Source organism: Mugil cephalus, chromosome 22, assembly GCF_022458985.1.
Source record: "Mugil cephalus isolate CIBA_MC_2020 chromosome 22, CIBA_Mcephalus_1.1, whole genome shotgun sequence".
Lineage (NCBI taxonomy): Eukaryota > Metazoa > Chordata > Actinopteri > Mugiliformes > Mugilidae > Mugil > Mugil cephalus.
Window position 1 is genome coordinate 11,639,499 of NC_061791.1, and position 25,755 is coordinate 11,665,253.

Here is a 25,755-nt window from a genome sequence, read left to right on the forward strand (position 1 = left end):
AACACCGCAGGAGGAGGCCGTTGATCTGGACTTTTTCCACATGAACGTGGGACCTCGTTTGAAAGCAGTATTTACCTGCAGCTAGCAAACATTTCTAACCGTTTATTTTTCTTTTTTTTTTTCCTGCAGGTATGGAGACATGAGGGTGATGATGGGCTGTGAGATCTTCAGCATGTGGCAGAATTTAGGTAAGCTTATTCCTGACTATGTCCAAGTCATTTCAGTTCAGGGGCCACTAAAAATAACAGATAAATGTTTCCCTTTGTTTCAGTACAAGTAAAGAAAGGGAAGTACAAGTACAAAGAAGTACAAGTACTTTATGAAAATGTTTACACTTAATGAACTATACTATCACAAAACATCTAATAAACAACTGTAAATTTCTTTTAAAAAATTGGAGCAATAAACCCTAGGAATAGCAATTATTGGACTAATTGCAGTGCATGTATTCAGTGTAATTTTTGCACTTTGCAGATTCATCCCACGGCACAGATATATATGAGATTTATAGTCTAACTTATCCTGAGTGCTGCTTCAAAATAAAGTTCTGTCCCTCCATTGCAGCACTAAGTATCTATAGCAGCACGCTCTGGAATAAACCGTATCCATTTATTCATGTTTAGTTCTTGAAGTCTGGGTGACATGAGAGAAAGTGAAGGCAAACTCTCCACTTTGTCTTTGTGCTCGTGTTGATGGGATCTTTCTTTTATTTTCCCCTTTACCCTGAAAAACTATTTGTCACCATGGCAACCAGCTCGATTCCTCAGCCTGCTTTATGTGGATGCTGTCTGTTCTCCTCCGTGATGGATCTGTGCAATTTTCTTCTTTTATAGTAATTTCCACTGTAGCTCCGTGTGTTGGAGTGTGCTCCCCGAGTGCACTTTGTAATCATTTCTGTTTTACTCGACGTTAATATAAATGGTGAAGTCTATCAGTGACGGATTAAGATATACGCGCCGTGATTATTTGGTTCATGAAAATGCCTCTTCCTAATTGCGCACTTCAACCGAATTATCAGAGCAGCTTCCAGCTTCGTGGCTGGAGTTTGCGAAGGGAGGGGGGCAGCTTTCTAAAGTTGCCCTCGACGTAAACAGTGAGGGAGTCGAAACGGGGGAGAAAGTGAAAGCCTGACCTCTGCGTCGACCCGTGTCTCGCCCCCAGGGGAGCATAAGCTGAACTTCATTCCTGCGATGATTGGGCCGTTCCTGGAGGTGACGCTGGTGCCGCAACCTGATCTGAGGAATGTCATGATCCCCATCTTCCATGACATGATGGACTGGGAGCAGAGACGCAGCGGCAATTTCAAACAGGTAGAGACATATATTTCCTACAAGTGAAATCGTGAATGTAATTGTTGAGGGGTGCACAGGTCAGTGGAAGTCATTGTCTACCTCAAACTGATCCAAAAAGCCTCCTGTTTATGTTCTTACCAGCAGTGTTTGTTAACAGTCTTTTTAGTAGATTTGATTATTCTTTTTGTTAGACTTCAGTATTAATTCTTATAATAAAGCTAATAATGTTGTGTTTTTCCACGTCATCCAGTTGTGGAGATATTAGCTGGCTAGCTTTTAGCCAACAATACAAGTGTGTTAATGTGATAATAGAACACACAGCACGTAATCCCATATTCTGACTTCCCAACACTGTTCTGAACACTGACTGCGTTTACATGGATAAGATTTATTGAACCAGATTGACATCACTTTGATTCTGCTGTTCACATGAGCGCTGCATAAAAGGATCTGATAACATAAAAGGTTTTCACATGTCCCAAAGCATCAGTCGCAATAGAAGTTTTTGGACAGAGTGGTTCTGGGTTCAAATCTGCTGGAAACATAACAGAAGAAGGAGAAGTTTTTGCCCAACTTTATCGACAGCACTGTATCGATTCAATAGGCGAAGATCATTCTCGTTTTCATTAGGGGCAGCTCGCATCCATTACGGTTACAGTCCTCATGTTTACATGCTTTGTTTGGGGCAAAAACGTGCAGAAAGAATGGGATATATTCCACCTCCAAAATAAAAATCAGTGTTTACGTCATAGGTCTTCAACAGGGGGTCCGCGACACCTATGGGTTCTGCGGAGGTACTGCAGGGGAGGTTGCAAAATCTTTGGTTGATTGGACATTTTCTATATATATATATATTTTTTTTTAATTTTCCCCCACACATTTAAATTTCTTTGAATACACATTAACATGATCCCAACATATTTCAGTAAAGGGATAAATGGAGGCAGAAGACGTTATCTATCAGTCAGCGCCAAGCTAGCTGAGACCTGCCAATCTAAGCCTCCTGTACACAGTACAAGAAGAAAACAAAAATATGAAATAGCAAAGTAGTAATACACAGTAACTTTAATCTGATTCCTGGTTTGGAAATAGTAACGCATTAAATTACTGGAAAAAAAATTAGGCACAAATCTGTTCTTATTGACTTGATTGTCACAGGTTCTCGATTTAATTTAAAGTCCAGTCTGTTCTGACCGAGATGGTTACATGATGCATTTTTTCTTAAGGGGCTGTTAATGATAGAAGCGCTGTAATGTACATATTGTCATCTTTCATGCATATAAGATTAAATTATCTGAGACAGACAGACCTTTATTTTCATGACTCACTCTGACACCGAACTCAGCACAGATTTTACCACCTGTGGTCGCGCTTCCTTCCAGGCGTTCTGACAGTATTTTGGCACCGGCGGCGTCTTTGAGTCGTTAATGTGTTTTCTCCACAGGTGGAGGCCAAGCTGATTGACAAGCTGGACAGCCTGATGTCTGAAGGCAAAGGAGATGAGACGTACAGGGAGCTCTTCAACAGCATGTGAGTTTAATGAAAGAATCAGAAAAACACGGACCGGAGGCTTCATATTCACTTAGAAGGGAGTTTCTCATAGAGTCTCGTAACGTGGCCCGTGAAGTCACTTCCATTGAAAAGCAAAACGGCAACAACAAAGGCCTTGGTGTAAGTGCTTGTACAGAGGCCAGGTCAGGATACAACGGACTACCCGTGACAGCATTATAATCTGTTTATGGGGTCTAATGACCTGAAAGAGACCACCCACACAAGGCCTCGTCTGATATATGTTTGTGTGGGCTGCAGTTCGCAGGTCGTTTGCCTCGGTAAATGGCTGCATTATCCGAGAGTGGATGTGTCTAAGTATTCTCCTTTTTGAAAATGAGCTTTTAACTCTGAAACGCGCGGAGCTCAAATAACAGCGTTACAGCTCAGAGAATGCCTCCTTTACTGCAATAAACACCGGTTTGGATTGGTTTCTTAGAAGCAGCCGTCTAATGAGAAAATGTTTCACCATTCAAACTTTATTTCACTTGGCTTAAGAATAGGCCATGGTTAGGTTTATATTTGAAATAGCTTTTATCAAGCGGATTGAGAGAATAATAATGACAGGTAAGTGATGAGTATTCATTCACCTTCATCTTCACTCACTCCTCCTCTCAGTCCTTGTTCATTCTGTCCTTATGTTTCCTGCATGCTTAGTATTTGCACACGCCGATACATTTACGTGTGTGTGTGCGTGTGTCCCTGCTTTTTCTGTGGTGTGTGCTTCGTATTTTCACCCTTCATCGAGAGCTAATAATATTTAGACTTTGAAAGGTCCTACGTGTCGTCCAAAACATTATTTCATTATTGAGGAATTCGCCTTTTCTACTGCTTCACATAGACGTGAATCCAATCTTTATAAGTATTTTATCACTATATATCTGTAATAATTGTCCCTTTGTCTTCCATAGTCAATCATTCTCTTTCCCACCATTTTTATATGTCAAACATTACAAAACATAGTGTAATATCTAGAATACGACTGAGGAAAAACATCAGATTAGCAATATATGGGCCGATATCAATCGATATCTGACATAAGGATACCAATATAATGACAATATATATTTTTATACACTATATTAATGTATAATTCATTTGGACGTATAAATGTATCACCTGTAAATATATATATGTGTTTGATATCGGATACATAGATATATTTACTGGCGAACTTTAACTGGCTAGCTAACTTGCCCACACAGAAGTCGTCAGGAGTCTAAAAAATTGAAATAAAGTTTTTTTTATTTAAGTTTCCAGCAACTTCACAAACTAGTTTGCACCTAACGGTGACTTTGCATCGCTCTTTGCTAAAATGTTATGCAAGTGCTGAGTATTAATTAATAAATTCAGTAACTGCGCTGTCTGCTGGACAAATCATGTAATGTCAACATCTCAGAATTACTGTCACGTGTCTGTTATCCGTCACATACCATAATATCGGTCGGGCTCTGACAATATTTCTGCATACTATTAAAGCTAGTTATAGATAGATAGTTAATCTATATAGTGCGGTATAATAAAATATAGCTACCACTATTATTAACTTTGACCATAAGTTACTGCTACTTTTGTGTTGAAACTTGGAATTTAATTTATTTATGATTTTAGCCTATTTTTTTTTTCCTATTTCTACTTGAATTTATTTTTTTTATTGTTATTTAGTCAGTTTTCCTTTTGCTAACGCCACTAACCCGTAAGCTAACCTGTGTGAGTGTGTGCTGATATTAATCATATTAATATTAATTTATTCCGCCTATGCTTCCCGCCTGGAGTAGAATTCCTCTGTTTGGTCCGTACCCTAGGTAAGACGTTCTCCTCTTTGTTCTCTCAGTGTCGTCTGTGTCAGGGGAAGTGGGGAAGTAATTCTTTCAGCCAAATAATTAAACAAACAAAAAATCAGCTACAGTATTTTGGCAGTCGTGTGTTTGTCTTCTCTACCAGCCTGGCTGAGCTAAACAATCAGTCGTGAAAATATGTTAAGGTGGCAAAATTGTAAATTGTGATTTTTTTTTTTTTTTATTTTTGAAGCCACCTTTTATTTTGAAATCCCACAGGCAGGCCAACAAGCATAGGTGACACTGGTGTGACTGAGATTGATTTCCTCTTTGCTTTGCCTCTTTTCCTTTCTTAGTAATTTCTTCCATCATCACTCCTTTCTCTGTTTTCTTTCTTTTTTTGCCCCCCGTCTGTTTCGGTCCTCACATCCCTCTCTGTCTTGTCCTGTCTCCCTTCGTTTGTCCTCCAGCCTGCTGAAGAAGATCGAGAGAGAGACCTGGAGGGAGAGTGGGATCTCTCTGATCGCTACCGTTACCCGCTTAATGGAGAGGCTGCTGGACTACAGGTGAGGGTGCACACACACACACACACACACACACACACACACACACGTATGCTCACGGACGCGCACATGCCTGTTCCATCCCTTTGAGACATGACGTTTGTGCGTCTACCGCAGGGATTGTATGAAGCTGGGAGAAGTGGATGGCAAAAAGATTGGATGCACTGTCAGTTTGCTGGTGAGTAGCAGTTACCTCCTGTGTTTGGTTTCCTGAAATATCAAAGCATTTGGTTGGTTTAAAGGATTTTACAATCTTTTGAGCAGAATAAATGGCGTTTTCTGAACCAGACCCGAGTGGTTCCAACTTTTCCCCTTTTCCCCTATTAGAATTTAAATTTAAATTCAGATATGACAAAGTGGGAAAAAGAATTAAATGAAGTCTCAGCATTGTGTTTATGAATAAGAAGTTATGTTTTTCTCAGAGTATGACAGAAATGTGGGTAATGATTTGTTGTGTTTCTTGTTTGATGATTGATTCCACTCTCATATCCACATCAGCTCAGCTAGCTTAGCTTGGTGTAAAAGCTCTGAAAGCTTTTTTCTTGTTTTCTTGTTGAAAGTTTGACGAGACTCGTATCTATCTCCGATAAATATGAAATAAGAGCCCAGAGAGATTAGCTTAGCTTAGCTTAGCTTATTTTACCTCAGCTTTGTGTAAAAACTGTCTTTGTGTGACAGTGTAAAAAGAACACCGCCTACTAGCACATCTAAATAAGACCTATCTAAATTATTTCCGGTGCTTAATGCTAAGCTAGGCTAACTGTCTTTTGGATGTACACATACATGGGTGTGTTAAACATCTCCTTCTCCGATTCTCTCCAGAAAGGAAAATAAGTATTTTCCCCAAATATTTTCTTTCAACATTCGTATCCAGCTGAAGACTTTTAACCACATTAGCCTTCGAAGGCATGGGTTGTATTTTTATAACAGTTTTAGCACCTATAAGGCAGATTAATCCATATGTTGACATTTTGACAGCAGTGTAATGTCAGTGATAAAGAGTTTCAGGAATATGAGGTTTTCTTCACGTACCTCCCTCAGCAAAAGCGCCTGGACGTTGAAGGCAGATGGCTCAAAGGTTTCCACCAGTCGTCGGCCCTGACATAAGGAGCCCTCACTTTTAAACGCTCTGCTCGTTTACGTCTGTAAACTCACCCGACGACTGTTTCCCTTCTTTCTCTTTCCCGCCAGAACTTCTACAAAACCGAGCTGAACAAGGAGGAGATGTACATCCGCTACATTCACAAACTCTACGACCTGCACTTGAAAGCTCAGAACTACACAGGTACGCCTTTCGGGAGCGAACGCGACACGGCGTCTTTTCGTGTGGGTGGATGCGTTATTCCTGTCCTGCTGCATGTGGCGGAGTGTGCGCACACATGTTTATCCTCCTGGAGGACGTGTCGCTCTTACGTTCCTTTCATCCCTTTATGTGTCTTGAACGTGTTGCTCTGAATAAGTCATATTTTCCTCCGTGGTGTTTTCCTAAAACGCCGCTTTCATATTCACAAATTCGCCTTTTTCTTTTGTGCTCTTTGTGTTTCACAGAGGCGTCGTACACCCTGCTGCTGTACGATGAGTTATTGGAATGGTCGGACAGGCCGCTCAGAGAGTTCCTCAACTATCCCATGCAGAGCGAGTGGCAAAGAAAAGAGTATTTGCATCTCACTATTGTCCAGAACTTCGACAGGGGGAAGGTGAGCGTTTCTCTCCTTTTTCTTTTACGAATTAAATCTAATAAGCTTTTTTAGATTTTAGTCGTAGTACCTCCACATACGAGACCTTACACCAGCAGGACAAGTGGCTTCTTAGCGCTGCTAAATGTCAGTGAATGCACTAAGCCAGTCGGTTTTATTAAGAGCTCTAAGCACCCAGCAGCACGTCAGCTCCTCATGCATATTCTGGGACGTAAATGTGATTCCGTTTCATGCCTGGAAATGAAAAGGAAGCACAGCCATTATTATTAATGGCTCATTTAGAGTAAATACGTGTTAGGATTTCAGTATAATAAGCATGAACAATTTCATAAAACATTAATACTCGATGAGAGGGCCAGTTGTTCCCCGCTGCTCCGGGGATATGACATCATTCACATGAAATGAAATCCCTCCTTAAGAGCGGAGAGCCGCGCGCTGCACAGAGTTTATTTCTACCTGTCATGGACTGTGACAGCAGCCCGAGGCATCAACACCTCCCCGGTTTAATCAGGTGGATCGCTGGTGGCTCTAATTAAAAGGGATCCATACTGTCTCGCAGTATTCTCCGGCGCTCCTCTCAGAAATGTTGCGATGAAGACCGACGGGTGCGCTGAGAGTCAGCGGTGAGACTGGCAGCTTAAACGCAGCTCAGCCGTTCCAGGATGCGGCTTCATTTGTGGGATGCTTCCCCGGGTGTGCCGTCTTTTCCCCTCCCCCCCGCCACTTATCATTTCTTTCCTTCTAATTTTACCTCTTTATCCTAACTACCTTTGCAATTGTGCTGCGTTCTCGGGGGGGTGGGAGAAAGCGGCATTATGAAAGCCCTAAAATAACCAGCTCTGCAGAATCGTTAAAGCGCCTCACCTCGTTACTCATCGTCCAATTTTCCTTCCCGTCCGCGGCCTGTGCCATCTGCCGGCGCCGCGGCGCGGGGGATTTAGGAGGCAGCCCGGAAAGGAGAGCCTTTCATTTAATTAGCTGGGTGGTTGTGTGAGCCGCGCTCGTACCTGCGTGAAGCGCTTGTGTTTCACTCCCGGTATTGTTGACCCGGCAGTGCCACCCGGTGGAGGCAGCGTGGTTTGGCCGCTGCAGATGAAGCGCTCACGTCTCTGCTCAGCCTATTGCTGACGCGGTTACTGCTGACATGGTTATTAACGTGCCGGGAAATAAGAGTGTGTCTTTTGGGTTTCTGCGCGCACAGTGCTGGGAGAACGGCATCATCCTTTGCAGAGAACTCGCCGACCAATACGAGTCCTACTACGACTACAGGAACTTGAGCAAAATGAGGGTAAGTTATTACAGAAGCTGTCGCTGTACTCCCTTAACAAGGAGGCTTTTGCTGTGCATAACACAGCTCATTATACAGACATTGTTGGATTGTAGATACAAGTTTGTCCTTGATTTTCTTTGCCAGATGATGGAAGCATCTCTTTATGACAAGATCATGGACCAGCAAAGACTAGAACCTGAATTCTTCAGAGTCGGTTTCTATGGGAAGAAGTTTCCTTTCTTCTTGCGGGTAAGGAGCCTCCACATTCTCTTTGTGTTGAATAGAGACGAGTAAAGAAAAGGATCCGCGAGAAGAATTCACTTTCCTTGTGTAAGACTCCCCCAGTGCAAGGTGACATTCACCAACTCTTGTTCAGTGCCATTTAATGATGTAACAGGCCCCTGTCCTTGGTGGGGCTCGCGGAAGGGGCCGCAGTTGCCGAGTGCGTCCACTAGATGTCAAGCTAACCCCGCGCTGTCCCCTTTGCTCCCCCTCCCGTCGCTGCAGAACAAGGAGTTTGTGTGCCGCGGCCATGACTACGAGAGGCTGGAGGCTTTCCAGCAGCGGATGCTCAACGAGTTCCCCCACGCCATCGCCATGCAGCACGTCAACCAGCCGGACCAGACCATATACCAGGCAGATGCGCAGTGTATCCTTGGCTGTAGAGCGGGGCACATACTTAAATTTATCGACGCAAGCTTTGAGACATCCGTGCTGCAGTCTGATGTGTGGAAACGCATTCGAACCAGACGGCACAGTGCACACGCTCAAGCTTTGCGTATGCGCACAAAGGGCCATATACCTCACTGTGCTTTGTGCAACCTCTTTCTCGTTGTTCATTCACTGTAATTATGCACAGGAACGTACTGCATGCTGCCTGTAGTAGCACAGAATCAAACACAAAGCACTTGTGCAGTTGCTTATATACAAAAGGGACGTTTGAGCTTCTGAACTAAATTAACAAGGTGATTTGCTATTGAATGTGTGAGAATTAGGCTGGAACAAAAATGAGGCTAAAATGAGCTAAAACAAGGCTCCACGTTGTAATTTTTTTTTGTGTGTGTTTTCTGAAGCCGGATCTGCACCCTCACTTCAAACTAACTAACATCAAGAAGCTCCGTCTTCGCTTCCATGCAGCGCTCAAATGTATTCACACAATATGTGTGCCTTTTTAATTATTCACGGCGACGTATGGGACAACTGTTGGCCTACATGCTAAAGTAAAGGGAAGGAAACGGCGACATAAAGGCTGATGAGAACGACGTTAAGAGACGTCTGAGGGTAGATTATGTTGTGATTTTCACCCCTTTTTTTTTTTTAGTGTGAGCGCACTTCCCCTGCTCTAAATGATATTGATGATAGAATAAATTAGCACAGTGTGTTATTCTCACATAATGCCAATCAATTGTCTCCCTCAGATTGCTCACCCATCTGTATATCCTCGCCAAAAATTATCATGCGCATGAATTTCTGTGTGCTAGCTGCCCTCTCTGTCGTAAAGTTGCTCATCGCTGCAGGGGTTTCTCTTAGTAATTGCGTAGTCTTGGCTCGGCCTGGCTAATGAAACACAGCGGACGTTGGAGGGGAGAGGTGCGCGCATTAAACACATGACCCCCCGTGTGTACAATACTCCCCCCGAACTTTTTTTTTTTTTTTTTTAATCCAGCCTGCAGCTGCTCTTCTCTTGCACTTTCCTTCACTTCCGGTGCTTTCAGACCTGCAGATCTACGCTGTCACTCCGATCCCAGAGAGTCAGGATGTGCTGCAGAGAGACGGGGTGCCTGACAACATCAAAAGCTTCTACAAGTTTAATCACATTTGGAGGTTCAGATACGACCGGCCCTTTCACAAGGGCACCAAAGACAAGGAGAACGAGTTTAAGGTAAGGGACAAAAACAAATAAATAAATAAATAAAATCCCTGTTATCATTGACACTTCATGTGGACACTCAGGCAATGTCATGAAAAAAGAGCCTATGAACACGTGAGGAGCAACTGCAGAATGTCTTGTGATAGGAAATAAATATTTAAAATCTACTTGGACATTAACTTTGGTTACAGCAGATTGGTGTGATACAGCTTTATTTCCCTCCTCCTCTCCCTTGTTCATCCATCAAGTGCTGTGTAGGTAGTGATAGTTAAAGCAGTGCTCAGGTATTAATCTTTGTATAGTGCATGTTTTATTCATTCTGACTCCGGTATCTGTAATTACACACAGAAACCCTGATACTAGTCAGAGCTGTGTACGGCTTAAATGAAGTCTTTACGGCCTAATTCGGCCACACACATCCACATCCATGCACAGCTACACACGCTCCAAACACACACAGATATCATTCTCATAAATATTCAGTTTTTAATACATACACGCTTCATGCAGGCCCCTCATCTCGGTTCCATCAAAGCTATTTGGCCAAATTTAATCACGATATCGCATTTCCATCAAGGCTGAGTACCTCCGGCCCTCAACTGGGAATAATATGTATGATAAACTTTTCCACGTGGCATCGATATGGTTTCATCACTCATGATAATATAGTAAAGAAAGCAGTTGCGCACCATTTGGCAAACTTTCCGTCAGCGGGAAAAAAAAATAGTTTGCAGAAAGGTCAAGACTTTTATTTATGTCAAATTCTGCTTTCAACTTCCTGCTATTAAACTGTATTACATGCTTTTTTTTTTTTTTTTTTTTTTCCGAGCAACATCCAGGTGGGTTTCTTGGCCTTAAAGAGCATAAAATCAATAAAGGGCAGCAGGGTTGTGTAGTGAGTCGGAAGACCTTTCTTCAACCCGAGGACACCGGATCGATATTGCATGTCAGCACTCATCTGCTCTGTTGGAGTGTCCTTGAGCAAGACAAAGAACTAAAAATAAATGAAGACGTACTAGGACCTTGGTCATCATACATCTGTAGATGACCAAGCAGAAAATAAGAAATACAAATAAATATAAAGAATATATATGTATGTATGCTTAAGTTAAAAACTAAATATACATATATGTCAATGCTCATGAGCCTTAGCATGCTAGCATTAATGACATTTATGTCAGCATGCTAAGTCTGAAAGTAATACATACACGTTAAATGTAAAGTTATTGAGTCTTTTTTTGGATGAAGTTATTCACTTTAACCCAACAGATTAATCCGGCACATCCAGAAAATTCGACGTAATATACGTAGGCACCCAGTTTTGACTAAAACAGCAACAAGAACTTAGCATCAACCATTAGCTATAGCCTGCAAAGAATGTAGACCATGCTTGTTCAAGTGTTGTTCTTTGTAGTCCACAAAATTGCTTTGCCCCAAAAAGGGGCGTGGCTAGGACCTCCTCTGGATGATCTATTACTGGTCTTATCTATACCCTTAACAAGCAGCATGGTTGTAAATCTTTTTTTTTTAACATTGATGACACGGTGGAGTCATTCATCTATAAAACTTTGTGAAAGGTATATTACATACATTGCCAGAACCTTGAGGCTTCTTGATGTGTTTACAGCACAGCATAAACAGTATTATAGGTGCTCCGCTATAGTGTGAATCTGTTATGTTTACAGCCTGCAGTGCGTACCAGAGTTTTCCATAGTTTACCGTCAGGATGACCTTGTGCGGTGCTGGCATGTTGACAAGCATGCTGGCTGACGGTGTAAGTGGTGGAACATGAATGATGATGTGCGATATAAGACATGACATATGACCTGTGCCTAAAAGTGGGTGTTTGGCAGAGGGTGTGCTTTTCATGTTTCCCTCAAACTGAGAATCTGTAATTACATTTGCGCGCAGCTGGCTGCAAGATATAGGTGCATGTCTGCATAAGGCATAAATATGGATTTTTTAAATTATTATTATTTTAAAGCAAGCAGCTAATTCTGGTGAATGTGCATTTATGCAGAGCCTTTGGGTGGAGAGGACAACGCTGACTCTGGTCCAGAGCCTCCCAGGCATCTCCCGTTGGTTCGAAGTGGAGAAGAGAGAGCTGGTGAGTTTGTCCACCTCTGACGCTATAACCACAAAGACATTTATACGACACACAGTCATCTCACACACACACACACGCTTTTATTCTGCTGGTTGCAATTTAGACTGCTGCCAGCCAATATCCACGTATTGATCCTCGTCATTAAATTGAACAACAATAATGACCTCGGTCATAGGTTTGGGGCTATTGGACACATTAAATTTCCTCCGCTGGATTGATTGGATGTCGTGCTAGAAGTCAAATAGCTTTGCTTTGATTGCCAACATGTCCAATTTGAGAATGGATTTTTATATTGGGAAATTGTATTTTGGCCCGGGCGTCATACCTGATACTCGTCCATTGCAACATTGTGCAAATCCTCTGAAAACGCCTTTTGTCTTCCCATTCAGATTTCTAAGGAGTGGGAGGATTTAAAATGCCGTTAAGTCCAACGTTCGCGAAACGTAACGCGGTGTCTGTCTCCGACGCTCTGAGCGCACATTCTTTAGTTCACAGCTGCTGAGCGTGGTGTGAAATTGTGGATTGTAAGCCCAGCGTTACTCTACGATGGTTACGCGGTCCAATTGCATGTGAAATACAGAACTGGCAAAAAGCTGTGCTAGCTGAAGGATTAAGCTTTGTGTGAGACAGAGAAACAGAGAAAATGAAAGGCTGAGTGAAGGGAGGGTGTTCAAAAGCGCCCATATTCTAATTATGTGTGTGCCCGTATTTACATTTATAAGCTGCTATAATCATTGTATACTTTACCTGTTGATCAGTTGCTGCTTGGATGCACTTTTTTTGCCATCTTCTGGTTGATTACAAACCTTACTGTCTTACTTTACTCTTATCTCAAATGAAGAAGACAAGACGTCTCCGGTTTTTGGCAAAAATGTTCTAAAAATCACATCTCTCAGAGTTAACAACTAACTGTTGAACATAGTGGAGGCAAATCAAAAACAAAGGCAGCTGAACTTGTTTGCGTTTTTCTCGAGGACACGTCACCAACTAATGGACTGCTGAGTCATGACCTAAAGGGCTTGGCTTTCCTGTGTTTGCAGCACAACTGTGTGTTTCTGAAGTGGTTGTTTTATTTCCCCCCCAATGGACAACTCTGTACATTATTTAGTCTCCTGAACTGGTTGGCTCTACATGTTCTTCAGGTTGGGGCTCAGCAGTCCATCTTACAGCCTAAAGGAAAAGGGGTAGCCTTTTGATGAAAGCTATTGACGCATTTTATCCGGAGGAGACTGATGGCTTGAAAGAGGAGTAAAGGAAGCCATCTGTAAAAGTGGAAACACCCTCTCTAAAGAGGGGTGGTGGGCTGAGACACAACCTATTAGCCACTTACTACACACTCTCAATGTATCTCCCCAAAATGCTTCACCCCCATGCACGGTTTGTCTGGAGAGTTTCTGGCCGTTAATGGGTCATTACAGAACCAACAATCGTGAAGAGAAGATACCACCCAGGTTAACTTGAACAACATCCTCTAATTGGTGCAGAGTATCTGGTGGTTAACAGACCCTACTCTTGAGTTTCAGGTAGGTACTACCCACAGAGATGTGAAAATTAAATCCCCAAATCTTTCCCAGAACTGAAGGAGCCACCTGATGATACGTCTTCAAGGACACTGAATCAAGTCCAACTGCCTTTGGTTTTGATATACCACATGTTGACATGCTGGACGGCTGAGAATAACCATAGACAGAGTGGAGAGAGATATTTCCCCTAAGGCACTAGACTAAAAATGAGAATGAAGATTGGACATCAAGTAGACGTCATATGCCTGTAGATGTTTCGGACTAAATATACATATATGTATATTAATGAAATTCATGTCAGCATGCTAAGACTGAAATTATAACATACATGTTTGATATAAAGTTATTGAGCCTTTTTTTGGATGAAATTACTCACTTTAAACTGACAGATTAATCTGTCACATCCAGGAAATTTGACTTAATATATGTAGGCACTCAGTTTTGGCTAAAGCAACAACAAGAACTTAGCATCAACCATTAGCTGTAGCCTACAAAGAATGTAGGCCCCACTTCAACATGCGGTTTTGTTACCACTATCCCGTTCTTCAGTATTTGCTGTGGCAGACAAGTATCTGTGCTACAGACATTATGCTACAAAGGTTGTCTGTGCAGTACACAAAATCGTTTTGCCCCAAAAAGGGACGTGGTTAGAACCTCCTCGGGATGATCTATTACCAGTCTTATCTGTACCCTTAAAAAGCAGCATGGTTGTAAACCTTTTTTGACATTGTTGACACAGTGGAGTCATCCATTGCTACAAACACATACGTTGCGAGAACTTAATATATTTTTGAAATTATTGGTGTAGCCCAACAAAAACTTATATTTCAGTGATAAATGGCATCAAATTGTCAAATTCAAGAAATTAAAACAGGCTGTACATGAAAAAAATACATATATTTAAAGGCTTTCCAATCCTAAATGAATGCTAAGGTTGCGCCATGTTATTTTTAATTAAATCTGTATATGTGCCAATTTGAAATGAAAGGAAGGACATTTCCTATTGGACTTGTTGGACACGCATTTAAAAATTATAAAAGATAAAAAAAGAATCAAAGGCTGATAATAATCACCTTTAAAGCCAAGCGTTCAGACTGTAGTAAGAACGCTGCAAAAATTAGTCAATCCATTAAACGTTTTTTTCTGTAACCTTGCCGTCCACAGGTGGAGGTGAGCCCGCTGGAGAACGCCATTGAGGTGATCGAGAACAAGAACTTACAGTTGCGCACGCTGATCACCCAGTGTCAGAGCCGGCAGATGCAGAACATCAACCCCCTCACCATGTGCCTCAACGGGGTCATCGACGCCGCTGTCAACGGGGGGCTGGCCCGCTACCAAGAGGTATGGCACGGCTTGATGGAGGATAAGGTTGGAGGGTTTTAGAGACCCGGGCAGGAGTGAAACGCTGTGACATATGGATTGTCTAATGATGCATGAAGGTGAGCGTGAGCACGAGCGGCGCGTGGACATGGAGCGCTTTTTGGACAGATGGATGGACGGATGCTTGAACGGTTGGGTGAAGGTTTGACCGAGTGGAGAGGGTATTAGATGCATTGGTGGCGGAGGGAAGGAGTGGATGGGTCGCAGTTTTCAGTCAATGGATATAGATGGATGGATGGATGTGGGTAGTGAGCGGGGTCAGGTCGAAAAGTGGCAGACAGAGGAAGGGGAGGAAGGAGCATAGACAGATGGATGGCTAATAATAGCTTAATGAATGAGAGGGGAGTGTTTATGCAGCTGCTACAGTACATCATACACCGAAGTGGTAACGAGCCCGTGCACAGATTGGAAAAGAAAACGGTCTCGCCGACAAACATTTGCATGTACTTCTGCCATCTCGAGCGGAGACGGTCGCGGGATTCATTCACCGCGAGGAGCACAATTGAAGAAAAGAGACAACAAAAAAGAATCTCCTCAAGAAAATGACTTTCAGCCCTCAACAAAACCGAGTGGACTCTGCGACTTGCTCGGTGTCGCATAGCAACCGCTGTGAGCGCGTCTGAGTGTGTGTTGAGCGGGCACATACTGTACGCGTGCGCTGGCGAGTGGAGAGCATGCCTCTGCGTAGAAGTAGCCCATTAAGGTTTGTTGGATACTGATAAAGCCACAAAGGTAAATGGCTTTCCAACCTTTTTTTGCCATTATTGTGTTAGAAAAATTACAGCGTATGGAAGTGGCTTCCAAAATACTTGCAGAGCCCTTTACTTTTATACCCAGTATGAAGGATTATCCATATATACAGTATCCTGTGCATACAAATGATGTTTCTCCGGGTAGTTTGTATGTTTACAGCATTCACAAAACATATTTTTCCATGAACTGGACACAGATGGGGCCTTTTCATTCCGCAGCTAGCTCATCGCCTTGCTGTTATCAACGCTCATTTCCTCCATGCCGAACATACCACGCGGGCACCCCACGGACTCCGCCTGCAAATCTATTAATTTCCCCGCGTAATGCCGATTGACAGCTGTGGAAGTTTGCCGCGAACGAAGGAGAAATTGTCATTATTAATATTCAGATTTATAGCTTTAGCTTCAGTTGAAACCCTCGAGGGGGAATGCTGTCTTGATTTATTTTTCCCCTCCCCCCAGAGTTCCATCTCTAATTGGACTTTTTTCTAATGATTAACTGAGCTACTCCTCGCCGAGGTTTCACTCCCCTGCAGCCCGACGAGAAATCTCCATCATTCGTCGGCGATTATTGATTATTTTTTTTTCCAGAATTTCTCGCATTTCCTGCTGTACTTCTCTCGCTAGAATTACCGCCTTCACTCTGTTGCACGTCTGACTGCAAAGAGTCCAATGATTTGGATGCAATAAAAAATGTTTTTAATTCCTTATCTATCCTGTTGTGGAGTTTAATAAGAGAGGAACGCGGTATCGCGTGCAGGGCATACTGATCCGTCTGTGGATGTTTGTCTGGAATTATTATTGCGTATTCGCAGTCTCTTTGTTAGGGATGTGGCTGTGTATGTGTATGTTTGAAGCAGCCTTGAGTATCTCTTCTCCTTAACTTTCCCTTTGGAGATAGACAGCTGTGTCCTTCAGAAAGAAACTGCGCAGAACTCCCCCTTTACCTTTCAGCTCTTTCTTTGTGTGTCTGTGTGCATTTCCTTCAGGGGCAGATTGGAAAACAGATTGTAAGCTTGGCCTGTCATCGGTTCATCGTCTCTTCTCCTTTTGTGTACTCTGATGCAGATTGAAAAGGATTTCCCGTAATCTGTAGACGCTGGCATTGCAAACAGCAAGGATCTGGCATTAAATGTATGGATGCGACAAAAACTGTTATCGTCATTCAAAGCAGACTTTGGCATTTCTCCATCTTATCTTTGTCTCCTTTGAATCGCCTTTATGTTGGAAATGTCTCAGAAAGAGAATATAAACTCTTTATGCCATTATCGAGTAGCGTGATCTTTCTAAAGAGACATAATGTGTAACAAAAAGCAGTGACACGAATAAACGCTTTTAAAATGGGAGACCAGACCGGCTCTTGAATCAAAGTGAACTCGTCTCTTTTGATTCCCATAACAACCATTTGGTGCTGTGCTTGTCTTTTTCTATTTTTAGATCTTATTTACTTTTATTCTGGTCCCTGAACTTGATAATAATATCACAACACAAAAACCCAGAGAGGAGCACTACAGCTCTTTTGAGGGGGATGTTAGCTTACTGTGGTGTATTTGCTCACTTTTCCTGAATGTCTTTAAGCACTCGACAAATAAATGTGTGGAAGCTAATTCACTGTGTCAGGCCAGCTGGGATTCAGGTAAAGCTGCAGTGCAGAAAGCCTACTGCTTCAGATCCCAGTGAGTGTGAGTAACAGATGTTCTGCGTTTTGTCTCAAAACAGGCCTTTTTCGTGAAGGACTACATTATGAATCACCCCGAAGATGGCGAGAAGATTGGGCGACTAAGAGAACTCATGTTTGAACAGGTTAGAAATAAAAGACAAAACCAAAAACCTATTACCAACTGATGCCAATCAGAGATTATTGAGCATTAGCCAATGTGTCAGAGCAGTTAAATTATCATTTTAGCTTCAGTACCGGTGGGTTTTGCCCACGACATAATAATTTATCTACTGTTTCTCGCATCATTCACAAGTTGTTACAAACACTGTAACAATATATATGTTAAAGAAGCTCAACAAACTGAAGCGTGAGAATGGAGGATATCAGTCACATACCCAAGATCCTGGCTTTTTAGTGCTCTGTACTTAAAGTGAGAAACTGGATCCTTTAAGCCGCAGGGAGCCAGTGAAAAGACATAAGTAGAGGGCTGATACTAGACCTTCTATTTGACCTAGTAAGTAGACTAGATGGAGCATACAAAATTGCCTGCAGGGGATCAAGGCCTGATTAAGTGATGAAAAAAGTACATGACAGTAGTGATCTAGAGAGCTACTTATGGATATCAAACAACAGGCACTCTTCTAAATTAACCCATCAAGCTACCCAGGTGGGTATGAGCAGTCGTAGAAAGAGGCAAAACAACATTATGGGGGCTGTATTTTTTGCAGTAACAGACATAAAAAATAAAAAATACACTGTCTCGTCCCTATCAGCATGAAGAGAGTCGAGGAGCTTTAGTCTTACAAGGTCTGATGGAAAAATAAAGCTGAATATTATCTTCTATGTTCTATTGAGTTATTCAAAGCAAAGTTAAGTACCTACTTATTTACTACTTCATATGAGTCTTGACGTGCTTAAAACTGTTTAAATAGTTTATTTCTGTTAACGGTTTTAACTGTTTGTATAGCACTTCGATAGACATTATTATTATTATATTATTGTTGGTGTCTGCAAATTTGATTTCTGCCAATAATCTGTTCGATTGGCAGTAAAAATGACAAGAACTGTAGCGGCCCCGGCACAGAGCCCTGTGGGACACCACAAAACTAGAATCCACCACCTATATTGTCTAAATCAGGATATAATGGTCAACTGCATGAAATGTGGAACTAAGATTCTACTTGCGCAGGACAGAGTAGTGAACAATGTTACTTATTTCATTCATAGTTATACATTCCCATTTTTGTTTTCCACACATAAAATAGGAACTGAGGTATAACAACACTTTCATTTCTCCCTTCAGGCACATATCTTGGAGTATGGCCTTGCTGTGCACGAGAAGTTTGTTCCCCAAGACATGAGACCCCTCCACAAGAAGCTTGTGGACCAGTTCCATCTCATGAAATCCAGCCTGGGCATACAGGTGGGCATCAAGACCTGTTTGTACATCTGCAAATCAACGGTGGATTCAAATATCACCAAGTTAATTTAGCTAATGATTGTCGACTGTGTCAGGAAAATTGAAGTAAACTCACAAGTTTTGCAAGATTTTGCTCAAATTATGTACTGGATGTGACAACAGAAAGCGACCGCTGTGCTCAGACTTCAGAGTAAATGACCCCTTTAGTCCTCGAAAGGGGAAAGCTACCCCTCATTAAACAAACTTCCTTCATCTGCATACTGTGTAGTTTATTTACATACCTCACGCTGGCATGGAGAAGCCTTTAATGACATGCACTCTCTCTTCTCCCAATTTAAAACCCCAGGAGTTCCCGGCTTATGTGCGTGCGAGTCCAGTCCACTTCACCAACGGAAGCCCGCGCACATGCAGGAACTCGGTACCTAGCATCATTAGCCCAGACGGTGGCAGAGGAGTCACCAGGCGGAGGTGACTTTTCTTTTTGCTCATGAAAATTCAATTTTTTTTCCTTAAATTCTTGTTTTTCATTTATGTATTTATTTTTCTTCAAATAATTCCGTCCTATATTCTGGTAAAGATTTAAATATCACCTGGGAAGCTTTCCAACTCCAGCCTCAGGAACATTTAAAGTGTCTCCTTGCTATTGTTTCTTCTTTCTTTAGATGTGCTCTTCTCTATGACCTTTGTCCGTACCTTGCCTTTTCTTTCTCTTTTCGTCCACCTCACCCATGCACGCCACGCTCTGTGCTTTTTCTGTCCTCTCCTTTCTGTTCCTCACTGCTCGGTGTGTGGGTGGGTGTGGAGTGAGTACTGGCCGGCTGGCACCCACAGGGATGTTTCTGTGCGGCTGCAGCCGTGCCGGCAGACGGACTGTGTGTGTTCGTGTCTGTTTTGATGTGTTCAGTGACCCTGCCACTCTGTCTACCTGCGACATTCTGCCTCCACAGTCTGATCCCAAGGGGCACAGCCACAGAGAAAGAGGAAGACTCTCAGATCACCTCAATCTCCCTGTGACATTTTCCTGTTTTTTGCTTGTTGGGTTTTGATTTTTTTTTTCTTGCGTTTCACAACGCAAAACCGGCTTACTTTTTTTTTTTTTTTTAATTATTATTATTTAACCTTCGTATTAAAGCCCATTACGTGTTCTCTAACCTTTCTGTCACACTTTTGGCAACTTGATGAAAAGCTGTGATTGGATGCAATTATCTCCCTCTAATCTAGTATTTTTGTCTCTGTTTGTCTCTTTCTTCGCCCCCCTGCCTGTCTGCCTTTTATTGGCCTTGCGTCTGCTCGCGCTGAATGTTCGGTGAGTGAATCCTCTCAAAGCTAATGAAACATAACGACGTTAAATTCGTTCCCTTTATTGAAAACCACCTTACCCATCCTTCTATGTCTTTTCTACCACCCCTAGCTCCCTCAGCTACCCTGCGGTGAACCGCTACTCCTCGTCCTCTCTGTCGTCTCAAGCCTCCAACGAAGTCAGTAACATCACAGGGCAGTCGGAGAGCTCGGATGAAGTCTTCAACATGCAGGTAGTCTCTCTTTCTCAGTGGTACCCGCACGCATGGAGCCTCTCGTGCCCCCTCGCGCGCAAAAGCAAACGCTCTTAAAAGTAGGAGATTGAGTCCAGCATCCCAACATTTGCCCTCCTGCTCCCAACGGATTTCACTAGCAGTACTTTTTTAATCCTCCCACCTCTCTCCCACTCTCAAACTTCCTCTCTTGCTTGTTCCAGGCGTTGTCCGGCTAAGCAAATTGTCACGATTACATCAAATAAGGACACGCTGCTTTGTGTGGTCCGTCCAGCGAAGCCCGCTGGAGTCTAATCTAAACTAGATTTGGCCAATTCAGGAAACTGCCGACAACTCCTGGCAAGCTGTCCGCTGCACCTGGCAGGCTCGGAATAACAGTAGGGAAAACAGAATAGGGGAAAAAAAAAAAAAAGACATTGTGTAATGTCCAAAACATTACACAATTAGTTTGGGGCATTACAGGTTTTGTTGTCCAGATAAAGAGCAATTTTCTGATGATCATTTCACGTTGTTATTTTTAAAATGATTGGTTGTTGCAGACAGTGTTGCCACAGTTTCCTTGAAAACGTAATCTGATTACTGATTACAGATTACTCCTCTAAAAACGTACTTTGCAGATTACTTGATTTTAAAGGTAACCGAGATTGCAAGTTTATTAGTTACGTGCGGCAGCTGCTGCACCCCTACCAAATAAATAAAGAAAATAAAAATACATTTATATCAAAAAGGCAACATTTGCCCAACCAACTTCTTTAACTTTCCCCACCTTACTGGTTTTCCTCCACAGCCTGGACGTTGAGACACGCCCACCCAACTCTTCGCTACCTGTTGGCTCAGGCTACTGCCTGTCACTCAAGGCGGGAACGCCCTTATGCAGAATATTAAACTATAACTAAATAATTCAAGCCCGAAACAGTTGTCATGAATAGTGAAATCAACTATTGAGACCAAAATCTTTTTTTTTGTACCAGGCTGTAAACATGTTTAATATTGCTATGATGGGCTTTTTTAAATGGGGGTCTATGGGGATTTTCTCCCCTTTTGGAGCCTCAAGTGGCCACTCGATGAACTGCAATTATTTGCACTTCATGGGCTTCATTGAGGATGCCACTCTGGTATTACAGTTGAGTTGCCCTCATGCTGAAAACGTGACTTGCCGCATAATGTCACTCCCTGATAGGAAGAAAAAAGCAAAAATATAAAATGTGAAAAATAGTAATGCACAGTAACTTGGATAAGTAACTTTAATGTGATTACTAGTTTGGAAATACTATTACTCTTTGCTCTCAAGTCTCTATCATGTATCAAGTTAGACGGTGTAAATAGTTAATGTTTAATATTCTAGTGATGGTAACGCTGTTTCTGCCTTTGTCTCTCCCACCTACAGCCCAGCCCGTCTACCTCGAGCCTCAGCTCCAACCATTCTGCCTCGCCCAACGTCACCAGCTCAGCCCCCTCCAGCGCCAGAGGTGAGACCGGCCCCCTCCGAAAACAAAACTACAATATTATACCGTGTAGGCTTTCTAGCAGATGTTTCACTCCAGAGTGAGTCACGCCGAGGCCCGACGGACTGCACCTTTGACCTTTCAGCGACACAATGTTCTCTCGAGCCGCGGCGGCGCCCTGTCTGGCGGGGTTAGATGACAGCTGGGGATAAGCGCGCAGGAGATAGACGGTGCGATTAGAGGAAAAAAAAAAAAGAGAGAGAGAGAGAGAACATTGAGGACTGAATGGAAAGTGAGAGCCGGGAAAACGGAGAGAATTCAGAATGAGACCTAAATAGAAAAAAATAAATAAATAAAATGGACTAAGACAAAAAGAAACACGAAAAGCCAGTGAAAATGCAAGACGGCACAACAGAGAGTGAATCATGATTACGGCCGTGCGGAGTATCCCTGTTGGACCTCAGCGTGATCTCCTGTCCGGGCCTGCCTCGGTCATCCAAGCCCCCCCCCCTACACTCCACCTCGAAAACGCCTAATGCCTTCTCTCTTGCTCTTATCACGGTGTGTTCTACTGTGTAAACGTGTTTCTCCTGATCCCCGTCATAAAAAGTAAGAATATATGAAGACATTTATGGAAGAGTATACACTCCCCTTTGGCAGGCGGCTGACAGCGGGCGGTGCCCTTATAAAAGTGCCCTCTGTCTACCCATAAAGCCTGTCGAGAATTATTGCCACTGTGGCGCGATCTGAACGGAAGCCAGCGACGGGGATCTCGTACTCGTATCATGGTCTTCCAAGTGCCATCACATTTGCTAATGGATCGAGATCGATGCAGAAAGCTGCAGCGTCTGAGCGAAGTGCCACGAGAAGGAAGTGCCGGCACGTGTGGGCCTCTCGCGTGTCGCTGCGTGGAGTTGTAGCGCATGCCTGTGTTGTGATTGTCTGGTGCAACATAAGGAGGGAGGTTAGGAGGAGTGCGGAGGAGGGGCGAGGCCATTTATCATGTTGCGGAGCTAGTGAGGCTGAAAGAACGGCGGAGAGGTTTGGAGGGAGAAAGAGAGATTGGCCTTTCCTGATTGCCCGTATTTGTGGGTAATAGCCTAACACCTTGCTGCCGCTCGGTCCCTTATGTGCTTGCGCATGCTCTTGCGCGTGTGCTCGCTTGTGTGTGTTTCTGTGCTAACGTTTCACACCGTCCATTTCAGGTTCACCTCAAATGGCAGAGAAACACAAGCATTCCAGAGAAAACGCCTGCCTGTCTCCGCGGGAGAGGCCGGTCAGTGCCATCTTCCCCAACCCACTTGACCCGTCTCAGGTTAGCACACACACACGCACGCACATTCATCTGCATTTAACAGCTGCATAAATGCCAGGGTGGTTGAATTATTCCATATTTAATTATACCTTAGGTTCTACTAGATAATAATCGGATTTGAGTGTGCAGCCATCCCCAGCAGGATGCAGCCTGACACAGACGCACATCTTTTTTGAGTTTAGGAGCAACTCAAAAAAACATGAAAACCGGAACAAGGTGTTGATCTGGCCTCTAAATTCACTGGATCCCAAACTGATCATGTATCTGTGGGATGAACTGGAAAAACCCTGATCCACAGAGTAGTATTGTATAGTATAATATATTGTTAGTATAGTGTGCTATAGTATAGTATAGTATAGTATAGCATTGTATAGTATTTATATAGCTCTTGGTTTTACATAAAACCAAATACCCACCATAGTATTTTTTTAAAGGGAGAGTGGATAGGGGAAAAAATGAGGAATGAGTCTTTGACCTTTCAGTAACAGAGAAAAATATCTCTGCAGAGAGCTTGAAAGCGTCTCGCTCTCTGAAGTAGTTTGATGTGTTCTTTAACCAAAAAGAAATAAATGGATTGAAAATTTAGTGAAAAGGGTTGCTGGATTTTTTATTTATTTTTTTATTTTATTGTCTCCTGTAGGGTGTCATTATGGTCTTTCACGTATTGGCATGAATGAGGGATGGCAAGGAGGGCTAGAGTCATTATTTCTAGAAATAAAAGTCCCATTTACTTTCTGCATAGATATTGTGAGGTGACTCAAAGCTTAAGGTGAAATCGTTAGTAGTAAAAAGAATTTACATAAGCTGCATTTGCACCACAGGAATTTTCCTCGGGCACTGGGAACCTTTGACGGTACGTTTCCAACTGGGGTGTAGGGGAAATTATTAAACCCATGCAAAGTCCTTACTCAATAAAGTCCCTCATTAAACATATTGGTGGTGGTCGGAGAGGCTGTAGCCATGGATTGAAGGTCATGTTTCCATCAGGTGAATGTAGTCCTTTTAAAAATGGCAGGAACTTTAGGGGCGGGGCTTCCAGTGCTGAAAATTTCTGACTGGCTGAGTACTGAGCATTTTATTTCATGCACTGTCTTAGCGTAAAAATCTATTTGCTTACCTTGAGTGTAACATACTTATTCTTCGGCTGTGGAAGCATGGTTCCTTTATAAAAGTTCCTGGGACTAAAACTTCTGAGATCTTTGAGAGGAAACATGGTCACATATCAGGAACTAGGGTAAAAATAAGTAGTTATTTGATTGAAAGAAAATAATAAATATTCAAAGTTACAAAATTGTACATGGATAAAAACACAAGACGAGAACTTAACCACAGCACCCACGGTTGATTTTGGCAAGACACCTTCCAAGCTTGAAATCTTGTTTCATGCGTCACTAACATGAGGCAAAAGCGAAGGATTACAGTGTTAAGAAAATCGATAACGTAATCTGCAGCTTAAACCACTTGGCTTTTCAATTCTGGGTCTTTTTTTTTGAATGAAGTCAGCTACGGTGCGGTGTTACGTTCTCAACGTCCACATGACACGGTTTGGTTGTTTGGACGACATAACTGCAGGATGGTTCCACAGGATTGTCCAGTGTTACGTATTTCTATGTTAAGCAAAAAGACAAAATAAGAAGCAGGTCTGTATTTGTCCAGCACTGCAGCCACCTATCTGGTGCACACTGGGCCAGAAAACAAAGTCACCTTTCTAATGTGTGATATATCTCAACGGGTGACTTATGTTTAAGGGGTAAGAGGGGGTGGGAGGGGAGGCCTCCCGGACGAGGGCACATGCTGTGAGACCTTGAGTAGCTGAGAAGTGCAGTTTTTCAAGAGCAGCTGATGTTACTGATGTTTCGTTAAAGCCGTGTAGTCTAGCTCTGACTCATTCCTGTACAAAGAAAAAAAAAAAAAAAAAGGCATTCCTGCACAGCAAGCTAATATTTCCACAATAACAACAGCCGACAAGAACAACATGATATTGCAGTTCCTTTTCTAGCTGAAGGACGGCATATAACACAGTCACACACTTCACCCGCACTGACAAAGCTACGGCAACAGAAGAATAATGTGCTAGCTCTTCGAGGCCATTCGTCTTTTTACGGTCGGCTAGGCTGCGTTTTGGCACCGCTCACTTGCCTCTTGTACCCCGTTCAGGTGTTGAATCCCACAGACGAACCGATGTGGCTGTTGGCTGCTGAAGGAATATCGATGATGATTAGTAGTGATGTTCGATACCACCGATTTCCTTTCCGATCCGATACGGAGTAAAATTCAGGCTGGTATCGGCGATACCGATCATGTGTCAAGTAAATCTAGAAAAAAAAGTAGTGTATTTTGAATCATAGCTTCATAAAGAATTTATTTATTATAAGCTTGGTCTCGTTTGCTATATAGCCAAGCCAATACAACAACAGAAAACCCAACTCATACAAAAATATGTAAAATAAGTAAAAAAAGACCATGAAAATAAACTGTTTTTCAATTATTAAGAACTACTATGAAAATGAAACCTTCCGTCTTAATTCTGACACTGCTCTCCTCTTCTGTCCTCCTCATCGTTAATGCCTCGCATTCTGTGTTGTGGTTTAACCTGAGGTGTT

At 42.7% G+C, this 25,755-nt stretch overlaps 1 protein-coding gene across 5 annotated transcripts in view; it reads left to right on the forward strand.

Annotated features, from left to right (window-relative positions):
* The window catches only part of dock4b (dedicator of cytokinesis 4b), a 117,026-nt gene that overhangs the window by 82,237 nt on the left and 9,034 nt on the right, over positions 1–25,755 (forward strand). For 4 of the 5 annotated variants that reach the window (XM_047575007.1, XM_047575008.1, XM_047575010.1 and 1 more), the window contains exons 30-49: positions 130–188; positions 1,162–1,310; positions 2,737–2,822; positions 4,619–4,645; positions 5,089–5,184; positions 5,299–5,359; positions 6,373–6,466; positions 6,730–6,878; positions 8,080–8,166; positions 8,293–8,397; positions 8,656–8,797; positions 9,864–10,030; positions 12,039–12,125; positions 14,813–14,989; positions 17,500–17,583; positions 18,744–18,863; positions 19,207–19,328; positions 20,281–20,392; positions 21,780–21,861; positions 23,043–23,152. In XM_047575007.1, the coding sequence (XP_047430963.1) occupies positions 130–188; positions 1,162–1,310; positions 2,737–2,822; positions 4,619–4,645; positions 5,089–5,184; positions 5,299–5,359; positions 6,373–6,466; positions 6,730–6,878; positions 8,080–8,166; positions 8,293–8,397; positions 8,656–8,797; positions 9,864–10,030; positions 12,039–12,125; positions 14,813–14,989; positions 17,500–17,583; positions 18,744–18,863; positions 19,207–19,328; positions 20,281–20,392; positions 21,780–21,861; positions 23,043–23,152 (2,116 nt within the window). The remainder of the gene's footprint in view (positions 1–129; positions 189–1,161; positions 1,311–2,736; positions 2,823–4,618; positions 4,646–5,088; positions 5,185–5,298; positions 5,360–6,372; positions 6,467–6,729; positions 6,879–8,079; positions 8,167–8,292; positions 8,398–8,655; positions 8,798–9,863; positions 10,031–12,038; positions 12,126–14,812; positions 14,990–17,499; positions 17,584–18,743; positions 18,864–19,206; positions 19,329–20,280; positions 20,393–21,779; positions 21,862–23,042; positions 23,153–25,755) is intronic. The other variant, XM_047575009.1, reaches the window with a different exon arrangement.